This window comes from Kryptolebias marmoratus, linkage group LG11, assembly GCF_001649575.2.
Source record: "Kryptolebias marmoratus isolate JLee-2015 linkage group LG11, ASM164957v2, whole genome shotgun sequence".
In the NCBI taxonomy this organism is placed as follows: domain Eukaryota; kingdom Metazoa; phylum Chordata; class Actinopteri; order Cyprinodontiformes; family Rivulidae; genus Kryptolebias; species Kryptolebias marmoratus.
The window spans coordinates 24,431,384-24,443,375 of NC_051440.1; the positions used below are offsets into that span (position 1 = coordinate 24,431,384).

General features: G+C 38.5%; 1 protein-coding gene across 1 annotated transcript; it reads right to left on the reverse strand.

The window, feature by feature from the left end:
• Positions 1-1,717: 1,717 nt before the first annotated feature.
• On the reverse strand, positions 1,718-11,463 carry LOC108243439 (cholesteryl ester transfer protein, plasma). Its single transcript, XM_017428866.3, has 17 exons — positions 10,794-11,463; positions 8,970-9,084; positions 8,766-8,897; positions 8,107-8,177; positions 7,269-7,356; positions 7,105-7,174; positions 6,962-7,022; positions 6,379-6,470; positions 6,126-6,225; positions 5,204-5,283; positions 5,005-5,055; positions 4,770-4,922; positions 4,497-4,564; positions 4,241-4,283; positions 3,811-3,871; positions 3,468-3,553; positions 1,718-3,376 (listed from the first exon to the last, which is right to left on the reverse strand). The coding sequence occupies exons 1-17, from the start codon at positions 10,933-10,935 to the stop codon at positions 3,299-3,301; spliced, it is 1,491 nt and encodes a 496-aa protein (XP_017284355.1). The 5' UTR covers positions 10,936-11,463; the 3' UTR covers positions 1,718-3,298.
• Positions 11,464-11,992: the final 529 nt, after the last annotated feature.

Here is an 11,992-nt window from a genome sequence, read left to right on the forward strand (position 1 = left end):
ATAACACCATCATGCTTAGCTGTTAGCTTATAGGTTGTAAAGTATGTGTTTAAAAAGTTCATATTATGTTATTTTGGTATTTTAAGCATTCTTCCTGTGAAACATCTTTTTTTAGAGTTGCAAACACAAAGTCCACCTGAAGGTGATGCAAGGCTTTATGACCTTCTGGACTTTTCTGCAGACGTCTTACTGTTAGGCTGCAGCAGCAATCAGGACAGACTTTTACAGAAAGGTCATTAAGATAATGGACACTGAGATTAACAAAATGGTTGAAACTTGCTCTAAACGGAGCGATGAGTGACATTTGGCCTGTCTGACTGAAGCTGCAGCCAAATGCACTTTTTCATCTTATTCAAAGTCCAACAGCTGCCAACGACACAAACGCTGCCGAAGCAGGACAGCCTCAAACACTGCAGGTTTCTGCTTGATCTGCTTTATTTTAAAAGTGGATGATTTAGACATAAAACAGCCGGCTTGTTGTAAAGTCTTATTCTTTCACCAAAGCTGATGTCATCTCCACGCGCTGCTGCTTTCAGGTGATCAAATAAAGTGTTGCACAACAGAGAGGATAAAAAGTTTCCCCTTCTTCGGTTTGTGTTATGGCGCGTAACATTTTCATTGAGGCAAGCCAAGTTTTGACTCATGAAGCGTTTATCACTCCTGACCTTTGCACTTGTTGAGTCAGATAGATCTGCTGGCTCGGAGCACATTAAATTCATTTAGATAAAATGTTTAGGAGCTGATAAGTAAAATTCCAGCTGAGCATGATTCAAAGTTTGTTAAAATGACAGCAGGGTTTGGTGTGAGGGACAGTCTGACACGTGGCGGGAAAATCCTTCATTGCTGCCATCTTAGCGACAGTTAAAATAAGATGGACAAAGATGAATAGATTATAGAGGAGAGAAAGATCTTTAATTTCTTTGTACAGAATGCAAATAATGTCCAAATAACTCAAGCAGTTTTTTTTTCTAAAGAACTGACAACTAAGGAGTTGCACAATTTGTACAAATTTCCTCAAAACATATTTATCAGGAGAAGTCACACTCATAGTATATACTGCAGATTACTATCAGCTACTACCACAGTGAATTTTAGCTCAGTATCTGTAAAACTGACAGAGTTTTAGCCATTTTTGTGTTGGCTAATATGGATTAACTGTGGTAGCCATCTTGAATTGAATTGACTCCCAAAGTTAATCCATTGCAGATGTGCATCCAGTGTTTATTTTCTGAAAGTTTCATTAAAATCTGCCCGGAGGCTCGTGAGATATTCTGGTAACAGACAGACACACACAGACAAGGGCAAAAACATTATTACCCTCCTTGGCCTTTCAGCGGTGGGTGATAAATAAAAATGACTAAAGCTCTGATTTAAAGTAATAAACTGAGCTGAGAGATTCCAAAACTTGACTTGTATTTATATAATCTACAAAAAAATAATGAGAATCTTCAAAAAGTTACAAGAACAAGAACAAATGATTATTTAAAAGCAATAATGATTTACATGTTGACAGATTTTATTTTATATGTAGCTCTGAAAACCTAAAGTTGTTTTTTTTCTTTGATGTGTACCAGAAAAATAAACTTAGTGACCGGTTTAATAACCTTTTGAAAAATGTGCTCAAAATGCAGTTATTTGGTTTAGTTGCAGTCTGTGAGGAATTCTTCTTCTGAACAAAGCAAAATGCTGATTTTTTTATTTGCAAAGACAAACAAGCTTCACGTTTAACTCCATTTTATTATTATTTGACACGTTCTGAAAGCAGACAGCTGGAGACGTAAAGTAAAAGTCAAAACAGGCGGAAGAGGAAATGAAAAAAATCAAAGTGAGGCGAGAAGCAGCGATGTGATTGCATCTGTGTTTATAGTTGTGTTGGGAAAGGAATGTGGGCTAGCAGCAAGTGCAGACTGGGGGGAGGGACAGGGTCAACAACCACTGCTGAGAGGGGTCTCTTTCTTTAGGGGACAGAAACGTCCACAGAAGTAAACCTCGAATCAACACATTTTCCTCAGGTTTTTAAATGATGAAGCTGCAAAAACTACCAAACACAGTCCTCGCTGCTTTCTGTGAAGCTTCATGTTTTCTGCACTTGATTTTCTTCTAACAACACGGAGCTTGGCAGAGATGGAAAGTTTCAGAATTTGCCACAGAGACGTGCAGAGACCTTGGTTCCCATGCTGACACGTGGGCCGACAGCACGGCAAGAATGCAGCGCAGGAATGTTAACACAAAGAGAATTGTGAGACTAAAGGGATGGAATGGTCAGCTGGGAGATTTTTGCCCTGGCACATCACTTGTTTACATCTGAGAGAGCGGCCTGCCGTTGGCTTTTTAATCCTGGTGACAGTAAAACACATACATCCCCCACAAACAGGCAAGACAGGAAAAAGGGCTCACTGAAAAACAAAATATAGATTAAAATTATATTTAAATGTTTTAGGTAGTGGGGATGATAATGTTTAACCCTGGGGTCTGCAACCTGCCGCTTTAGGGCCGCATGTGGCTCTTTGGTCCCTCTTTAACCTAAAATAACAAGGAAATTTATTTATTAGCCTATTAGCCACTTAATTAATCCACTTGCCAGCCATAGTGTGGTCTTAAACTATGTTTTAACACAGCTGATGCAAGAAAAACAAAAACAAAGTGCAGAAATTAGCAGAAATATTCCAGATGATTATATGATAAATGATCAACAAGTCATTCTGAGAATAACAAGGTTTTAAAACAATATTAATAACTGTTGGAGTAAATAAAGTTCTCTGTCTTTATTAGAAAACAAAAATCAGCAAGTTGCAAATAAATATCTTACAAATTGGTCTGATTATTACGTTCACTTTAATAATTGATTAGGATGCAAGTTTATGCTTTATTATTCCAAAGTGGGAAAATATTACTTTTCCACAAATATGGAAAAGACTCAGAAAGGCCTGCAGAGACCACTGTTTACATTTGATCAGGTTATGAAAAAGAAAGCGTTTTCCCTCTTTTTATTTTTTAGTTGTTCAGTTGTTTCCTTTGTCCTAAAAAATACTAAAACCAGTCAAACAGCTCCACCTGCTGGCAGCAAAACATCAAAACAACAGAACTTTATAAAAAAAAGAAGATAAAACCATAAAATGTTGGGAAAGGAGATGATGCTGGGTGTTAGCTTGTTGTTCATTGAAAGGTGACTGTGTGAAGAAAATAAAGAGATTCCCATCATCATTAATGATGAAGGCCAGAGTCTGCTGACGTCTTTACCTCCCAACACTTTTTATTTTGCCCGTTATGAAGCTGTTTTAACCCAGCGGCTGCCCAGCTACTGAAGGGTCTTTTTGAGGAAGTTGACCAGGAGGTGATGAGGGAAACCAAAATCCATCTGAATCACGACGTAACCCTGCAGAGCGGAGCAGAAGGAGAAACATAAACGTGACTGCAGACTGCAGATGTTCAACATGAACAGGAGCTAAATAAGAAGCAGCACTTACGTCCCGGTGAAGCACTTCAGGGTTATAGATATCAAACAGGTTCGTTCCCTGTTTGTCCAACAGCCTGGTCAGCTCGATCTCAAGAACTACAACATAAAACACATTTATTCTTCCTCAGATGCAGCCGTGCTTCCACCAAACAGCTGATACCTCTATGACCCGTTAGCAGTAAACACTGTGGAGGAATTACAGATACTGACGTTTTTTAAAATGCAAAAGAAAACAAATTGATTTTAACATGAGTGACAGATAAGTCTGTACTGACTTAAAGCCATATAATGAGGTTTTTAAGAATAAATGTGGATATAAATGTGTCGAAGGCTTGAGTGGATCTGTTTCATACCAGACAGAACTTTGGGGAGGCCTATTTTCTCCACAGCTTCTCGGATGAACTCGGCGTTTAGCTAGAAAACAGAGAGAGGCGAAATAAACAAGTTTACTGTAAATAAAGAGAAGATTCTCTGATGGGTCATAAATATCTGCTGCATCTCAACAGACTGAGAAGAACATTAGTCCGAGCAAATACAGATGAATGAAGAATAGAGATTAGTTTTCAGTCAAACATTTAAAATGACTCGCTGATGACTTGTGAGAATACATATTTTATATTGTTTTTATTTATTTGTTTGTTAATCGATGTAGTGGCGATAAAGAGGCACTGAAGCCACAGCTGCTGCAAAAAATCAATAATAATAAATAATGATAATAATAATAATACAAAGGAGCAGAAGGAGAACAACCGCTGCAAAAAATTCAGGAAATAAATTATTTACCTGTTGATTTTGTGACGGCAGCTCAGGTTTGAGCACAAAGATCCTATAAATGGAATAAAATCATAAACAACCTGAACTCTGACTGAAACTATAGTTTGAAATCATTTTTTTAGTTGTCAGTATAAAACAAGCCAATTGGTAGATGTCTTAATTTCAGGTAGATATAAGCTTTGCAGCACAGTTGTTCACAGATTAATTGTTTTACTGTGAAATAAATCACTTAATGAAACTAAAATACAGATTTAAAAGGTCTTACTCTCGCGGTTTACCGTGCAGGAAGAGTTTCTTGTCAGCGTAAGAAACTGTGATTTCCACCGAGACGTTCTAGGAACCAGAAACAAACAGAAAACGTCAGAATTATTCTCTCCATGTCCGTATTACAGAAGGAAATATTGATTTAGTTCTTCACATAGTAAGGTTTGTCATCATTTCAAATATTTACATTTGGTCTCTGTCCTGAATTCGTTGTGTTATCAGTTTACTCTTCAGTAAGTTTCAACAAGCTGTAGTTTATTTTGTGTTAAACTACCGTTTGAAAGAAGAGAGTCGGTGCGGTCTGACCGTCGCAGTCGAGCTCTGCAGAAAGCTGAGCCCAGACCGTGGTTCCTGTGGAGGAGGTGCTCAGGGAGGGAACAGAGGAGGTCCAGACTCTCAGCTCTGAGGAACCTGATTCCAGCAGACACTGAAGAATCAAACACAGGAATCAGAAATCAGATAAAACCTAAAAGATGCTCGTTTCTGGTGATGAAGCTTTTCATTCTCACCTTTTCCATCTGTTGAGGCACGACGCTGGAGAGACTCGTCCTGAAGAGTTTCTGAAACACAAAAGTACAGTTAGAGATTCCTGTATTTGTCACTTGTTTCATCTCCAAAGTCTGGTTTTAAACATGCCCTCCATGCATGTTTACTTTCTTTTCTTAAAAACTGTTTCAGCAACAAATATATTTCAGGTAAGTTTGTTACAGTGAGCTCTTCTGACGAGATGTTGAGACGCAAACGTCCGTCCTGATGAGCAGCTGCAATCAGAGGATTGAAGACATCATCTGGGATTGAAAACAAAAATAATTCAATACAAAATGCATCTCAATCCCACAGAAACAAATAATTCAGTTTTAGAATTAAAGTGCGGGTTTGGATTAGTTATAAACCCTGAAGTTTGTTGAACTCAGCCAATCATCGGTCTTCTCTCCATCTTTCATGTTTTTGCATAAATCAACACCTTCCTTCACAACTGCTTTTATACAATACTATTCAAGGAAAACTGTCAAACAGAACTTGTGACCTCACAGAGTGCATTTTATTTAAAAAAAGAGACTTTTTCTTTTTCATTTCCTGAAAGATTCTGTTTTTGAAGGTTAGAGGATTTCTGCCTAACAGCAACGATGTTGATGTTATATAAAGTCTTAGCTGGACTATAAAACTTTTATTATAACACGCTGCCATTAAAGGCAGGTGATCATGTAAATGACCATCTCTGTGTCTGTTCTCCTGCCTGGCTGTTAGCAAAATATCTCATGAACCACAGACAAATTTTGATAAAACTTTCAGGAAATAATTACTGGATGCACATCTACAACTCAGTTCAAGCTAAATGACCTTTACCAACTCAAAAAAATGGTTTTAACTCAGTTAATTTTACAGCTACAGCTTGGTGTGGTAGTAGCTGAGAGTCATCTGCAGCACATACTTTGAGCACCATCAGGTCACAGGAAATGTTTGTTTAAACTTTGTGCACAGAAGGTGGCAGTTTTAGCTTTTGGGTGCACCTAAAATCACATCTAAATGATTTTATTGTATATAAATCAAACTTAAACTTTGATTTTTTTTCCCTATAGTTTATTTTGTGATAACCCTGCAGATTTTAAACATAGCACCACCTGCTGACCTGACAACCAGAAGTAAAGCATCCTGTGGGAAGTCAGCTGATCTGGATGGAAAACAGACTCATTGATGACAGATGAAGTGTTGTTGTAGATCGTCAGGCCCTGAAAGAGGGAAATTAGGAGAAAATTATGGAAAAAATGAAGCTGGAAAACATAATTTTACTCCTAAGAATCAATTAGTATGATGCAACTTGGAGAAATCAGTAAAAAATCTAAATTTGTTCAACTGAAAAACTACAAATGTTGCATTTTCACCTTGTGGTATGATTCTATGTAGCTGGCTGTGATGACGGGAGCAGTATTTATATCGATGTCCACACTGATGCTCCCATCAGAGACGAAGTCCGCTGTAAGCACAAAAAAAACACACTTTCTGATATTTTCATCGAATCAGTTTAAAGGAAATTAACTGGGGTCCAACAAAGAAGAGATTAAAAGTACCAGAAGCCTTTTCAAATTAATGAAGCAAAGTTTTCTTCATCACTAAAAAGTTATTTTGTCTCACAGCTTGACAGGATTTGGGTTTACTGCAGAATTTAAAACATAAGCTGTAAAACTTTTACTCTACAAAAACGTCAATCGGCTTTTTGTCAACAAGAAAAGAAAAGAATATAAAAAAAGAAAAACAGATTTCAGACTAACAGGAAATATGTCCTGATACTTTTTTTGTCTTTAGTTCTAATGAGCTGTTTTGTTTGGATCATTCAGTCAAACACTTAGTTCGGCTCAAATAAGACCTTTTAAAATGGTTCTAATGTCTGAGAACTGGTCAGAGTGTTTCTGATTTTCTCTTCAGGAAGTGAAGTGGTTTATGTGTCGGTAACAAGCCGACACACACCTGCTGTGTCCTGAACGAAGTCAGCCAGGATGTCTGCCACCTTGTTGATCTCCTTACAGATCTGCACAGAAGGACAGATTTGTTGTTTCAGTCTGATCATGTAAAGACGTAAACACAGCACGGGTCACGTCTGTCTCCCTCACCTGACCTTTGACCACCAGCTTCACGGTGAAGGTGATGAAGTTGGTAAAGAGCCTCTTCAGCCAGTTTGGCCTGACCAACGACATGCAAACACACGTTAGCGAGCTCATCTCCGCTCATTCTGTTACTCAGATCATTTTGCTTTGACACATTTTTCTCACTTAACTCTTTGTCTCCCTGCAGGAAAAGTTGAAACTTATGAAAGTTCAGGAAACAGTCGGACGTATCTGCTGCCACTCTTGATTTACCACAATCTGACAAAAAGATAAAACAGCTTAGAAAGAAGAACATGTGAGCAGGAGCAGCAAATAGTACCTGTCTATAATCTGAAGTGATTAAATTAGAGTAAGAAGATGCTGCAGGATGCTTCAGTAATGTCACAGTTTGAGTTTTTTGTGCTTTGAGCTTGTTCTCGACACACCGTCTGGGCAGGACTTTTATTTTTGGGTGGTGTCCGACAACTATTGTGTGACTGGTGAGGAATTTGAAGTGTCTGTGGGTAATGAGGAACAGGGTCTTGCATTCTGGGGTTTATATTTTCATGGCCATAGCTTCTCCTCAGCTCTCCGTTGGGTTAGGGTTAAATTATATTTATTCTTCTTTGGACGGCAGCCTTGGTGGAGGTTTGAGATCTCTGAGTGCTTCTAGTTTTAGTTTTTGTTTCTCTTTAATAAATTATTGATTTCAACCTGCCTGCTGCTCATCTTTGGTCTTTAAACCATAATTCTGACAACTAACAGCCATTCTTTGATGAGGAAAAGGTCAGACATTAAGGAGAATCTGTAAAGTCTGGATAAAAAATAATCACTTAGCAAACAGTACTTTACCCCACAAATGTCAACAATTGTATTTTTCACTAACAAACTGGTATTTTATAAGCTTCTGTTAAGCAGAATGTCAAATGTTGGGTCAAAACCAATAATGTGAAAACTTGCAGTTAAATATGAAGTAAAACCAGAACCTTTAAGTTGTACTCGGATGCACAGAAAACTCAAATTACTTACAAAGTTTTGGGTTGATTCCAAGATCAATCTGAGTCTGCAGCTCAAAATCAACAGTCTGCTGAACATTGACTCTAGACAAACAAACAAAGAAAAGGACAATTTCTCAGAACAAAGAGAAATATTCTAACTTTTCTGACAGAAATGGACAAAAACAAACATCAGTTCTGGTCTGAAACCACTGACTGCAGAACGTTTGGTTCCAAAGGGAAACATTTACTGAGTAAAGTCTCTTTTCCTTTTCAACACAAAAATCCACAAAATTGTTTCTTCCATATGTTTTGTGGATGCTAACTTTCAGCTATTTTAACCTTTTATATATTAAAACATTTAGCTTGTTTAGGACATTATGACCATCACTTTTGATTTTTGTAACTTCATACTTTTTTTTCTGTATTCAAATAAATGGAGAACTTTTCAGATCATCTCTTTAAAATCTACTTCAGCATACTGGCTTTTTTTTAGCTTTTAGCTACTGTTTGTCTGGTTTTAGCTTTTAGATGACATATTTCATCATTTAAAATTCATTCAATTCATTCTTTAGTTTAAGGCTACAAATAGGTCCTTAAATTGGATATTTAGGTGAAGTTTTTGTTTTTCCACGGTGTGTTTTCTGTCTAGGTTTATAAATCTAGTGAAAACTGTCACACAGTCTTACTCACAGCCAGCTGCCGTATCCATACTTGATGGTCCCTCTGAACACGGCAGACACGTTACTTATCTCCAGACCGACCCCTTCCCCTGGACGCAGCTCAAAGGCGCTCCGACCAATCGACAGGTTGTGAATCTCCAAACTGAGTGAAGAGAAACATTATGACGTCCAGGCGTCCTCCTGCTGCTTGTGCATTTTGTTTGTGTTTCTTTACTTGTCCAGGCCGTACAGGACCCTGCCAATGATGAGGAGCGACTTCTCTCCCTTCATGCTGGGGTACCGAGCGTGCTGAAATGCTGCCTCGATCACTTTGGTGGTTTTCTCGTTCACTACAACGGATGAAGGCAGATAAAGCTCTGATTACTGTGAAACTTTCTGCTTTTCTGCTGATATCTACATTATCACTGCAGCATAAACATGTTTTACACGGGGTGCTGTGAGAACACGTAAAGTGAGAAAATTTGCAGGACCCCACAAAGGGATGCAACCAAACAGGAACCTATTTCCCCCATTTAAAGTCATGATCATAAAAATATACTGAATTATATTTTCTGCCTTATATACAACTGGAATATAATTATAAACTAGTGGATATATGTGTTTTTTATTCAGTTACTCAATCAATTATTCCTTTATTTCTTTATATTTGACGTGTTATTTCTTGTTGTCCACAAGGGGGTGCTGTAGCAACTGCAACACCCACAGTTTCAAGATATTGAAAGAGAAAAATGAACTACAATTTACCAAACAGTCATTCCCCGAAACCTCCAGGTAATTCTGAGACATGATCTGGAGTTAAAATAACGAAGCTGTTTGAATTTTTATTGAATTTATTGTAGTTTTTATTTGCAGCTGCTCTGAAACAAGCCTTCAGATTTTTAAAGCTGCTGTAAATGTGTGGAAATCAGCTTCAGTTCATTTATTATTATTATTTTTGTGCCAAAAACATTTTTGCAAATTGCAAAACATGATGGGCAGAACATGCTGAGAATCCCAACCAGGAAATTATTTTCCATCCAATAATTTTAATTAAAATTGCAAAACTTTCTTAGGCTTCAGAGAACTGGATTGTACTTGGAGAAATCACACACTGTCTGGCAACAATCCATTTTCAGGTGAGTAAAATCATGTCTGTGAAAAACGGATGTAGCTTTTTGTGTTTTCTGGACAAAAATTGAATTTCTGGTCTTGTGATGTTTGAAAGCAGCAGATATTTTATTCCTGGATCTAAAGCGCTTCAGTATCAGTGAGACACAGAAACTCAAGGAATGAGGCTGAAGTTATCTCCTACTTTGTTTCCAAGCCTCTGCTCTGATTTTATCTTGCTGGACTTTATTTTGATCGATCCACAGATTCAAACGTCACCAAACTCACTCGTGTAGACTTTTAGTGTCCCAAATGTGTGAGCATTTTATATTTGTTGTTCCACTTTGTCTTATTGGTGAAACCCTCTGCAAAATTATGGGGATGTTTGAGACTGACTGAAGACTGATTGAGATTGAGAAGCTTTTATTAATTTTTAGTAATGTTATGAAATTGTTCAGACCTCTTGTTTCAGGTCTGGACTCCCTCAATGTGCATTGAGAACCTGACCACCCTTCCATTGTCAGAGGTGGTCTGGATCCCTTTTATCTGGTAGTCTGAACACAATCTGTTCTGAGCCAAGGACCTAATGAACTGATGTGACCTCACACGAGTAGCAGGGGAACAACGTAAGCTCAGCTGCTGGTTGATTAAAGATAAATAAATAGCAACCCTTGAGATTATTCTGAAGATACAGCTTTTTTGTTTGTTTTATTTTGACTTTTCTGTTTGTTGCTCAGCTGACAGCCCTCTGTGTCACATGGCTGTGTGTGTGTCTACAAGGTGGCTAATTGACATCTGATCGTTAAATGTTTTACCATAACAAGTCTGAAAAGAGGCGTCAGAGATGACCCCTTTCAGTCAGATCACCTGAAATGGGTTTGTAACAACAAACGTGAGCCGTCTGTAATCCAGCAGCTGCTTTGAATCAGTCAAAGAGGAGCTCAGGACTCACACACAGCAGCAGCATCGTAGGTCAGTCTGCACACGATCCCGGTGAGTTTGTAGCCTGAAGCCGGGTCCTTCAGGCAGCCGTGGGTCGGTCCGAACATCGTCGAGAGCAGCAGCAGCAGCAGCTGGAAAACATCTCCAGGCATCGTTCTTGTGGTTGTCACGACTCTTTAATGGTTGGTTTGTTGTCTCCGCTGACTGTCTGCAGCTCTGTGAAAGTCACAGTTCTGAACCCCCAGTCATGAAGGGGTCAGTGTTCAGCAGCTATCTGGTCCAATCAGAGACAGCCAAACTAGTGCGATTCACTCTCTGAGAAAAGGGACAAACACTGGAGATTCTGTCAAAAAAACAGGTCAAAGTCCAACTTTTCCCATGACAGAAGCTCCACAACCTGTGTTAGAAACACAAGCTGAAGTTTGTTCACTCAGCACAGAAAGAAAAACTCTTTGTTTTACAAACAGCAATCAGAGGCTTGTATTATCCAAGTCCATACCTCACAGAGAAGCCTTTAAATCAACCAGAAATGGAAAGATAAATTAAAAAAGGTGTCTAAAACTCATCCCAGTTCCTTGGCTCTGCCTTGTGACAAACAGGTCGAACTTTCTCCCAACAAAGAGGGTTTGAACATGTTCAGGCTCACAGTGAAACTCGATACAGGAGCTGAATCTAACTATTCATTCCCTGCTGATTCCCTGAAAAGCTACAGAGAGTTTGCAGCTCCTCCCCCCCCCCCGGGAACGAGCTGCGTTTGGTCTGAAAGGTAAACACTGAGGGGAGGAACAAGGTTTTTCAGTAAAAATGACTAAATGTCAGGGAATTTCAGCCTTTAGACCCCAGCTGTCCTGGATCCCTGCTAACATCAGCTGCACATATAGATATTTATATAAAGAGGCTCCCACAGCGGCTGAACTGAGTAAAGGTCAAAGGTCATGGTGTGCTTTACGTTCAGCAAGTTCCTGCATCAAAACACGAGGTGAATAAACTCAAGCAACATGCGTCTCAGCTACTATCACACTAAATTTTAGCTCAATATCTGTAAAACTGAGATTTAGCTGTTTTTGTTGGATAAAGTCAATTAGCTGTGGCAGCCATTTTGAATTGAACCAACTCAAAAAGGTTAATCAGTTATAGATGTTTATCCAATGATCAATTTCTGAAACTTTCAATAAAATCTATTTTGCTAACAGACACACAGACAAAACA

Excerpts from the sequence above, each read along its gene's own strand:
- LOC108243439 (XM_017428866.3), bottom strand. The coding sequence starts at position 10,935 with ATGCCTGGAGATGTTTTCCAGCTGCTGCTGCTGCTGCTCTCGACGATG. Across the intron at positions 8,178-8,765 it reads TATGGATACGGCAGCTGGCT|AGTCAATGTTCAGCAGACTG; the intron begins GTGAGTAAGACT and ends TTGTTTGTCTAG. Across the intron at positions 3,872-4,240 it reads TGCCGTCACAAAATCAACAG|CTAAACGCCGAGTTCATCCG; the intron begins GTAAATAATTTA and ends TCTGTTTTCTAG.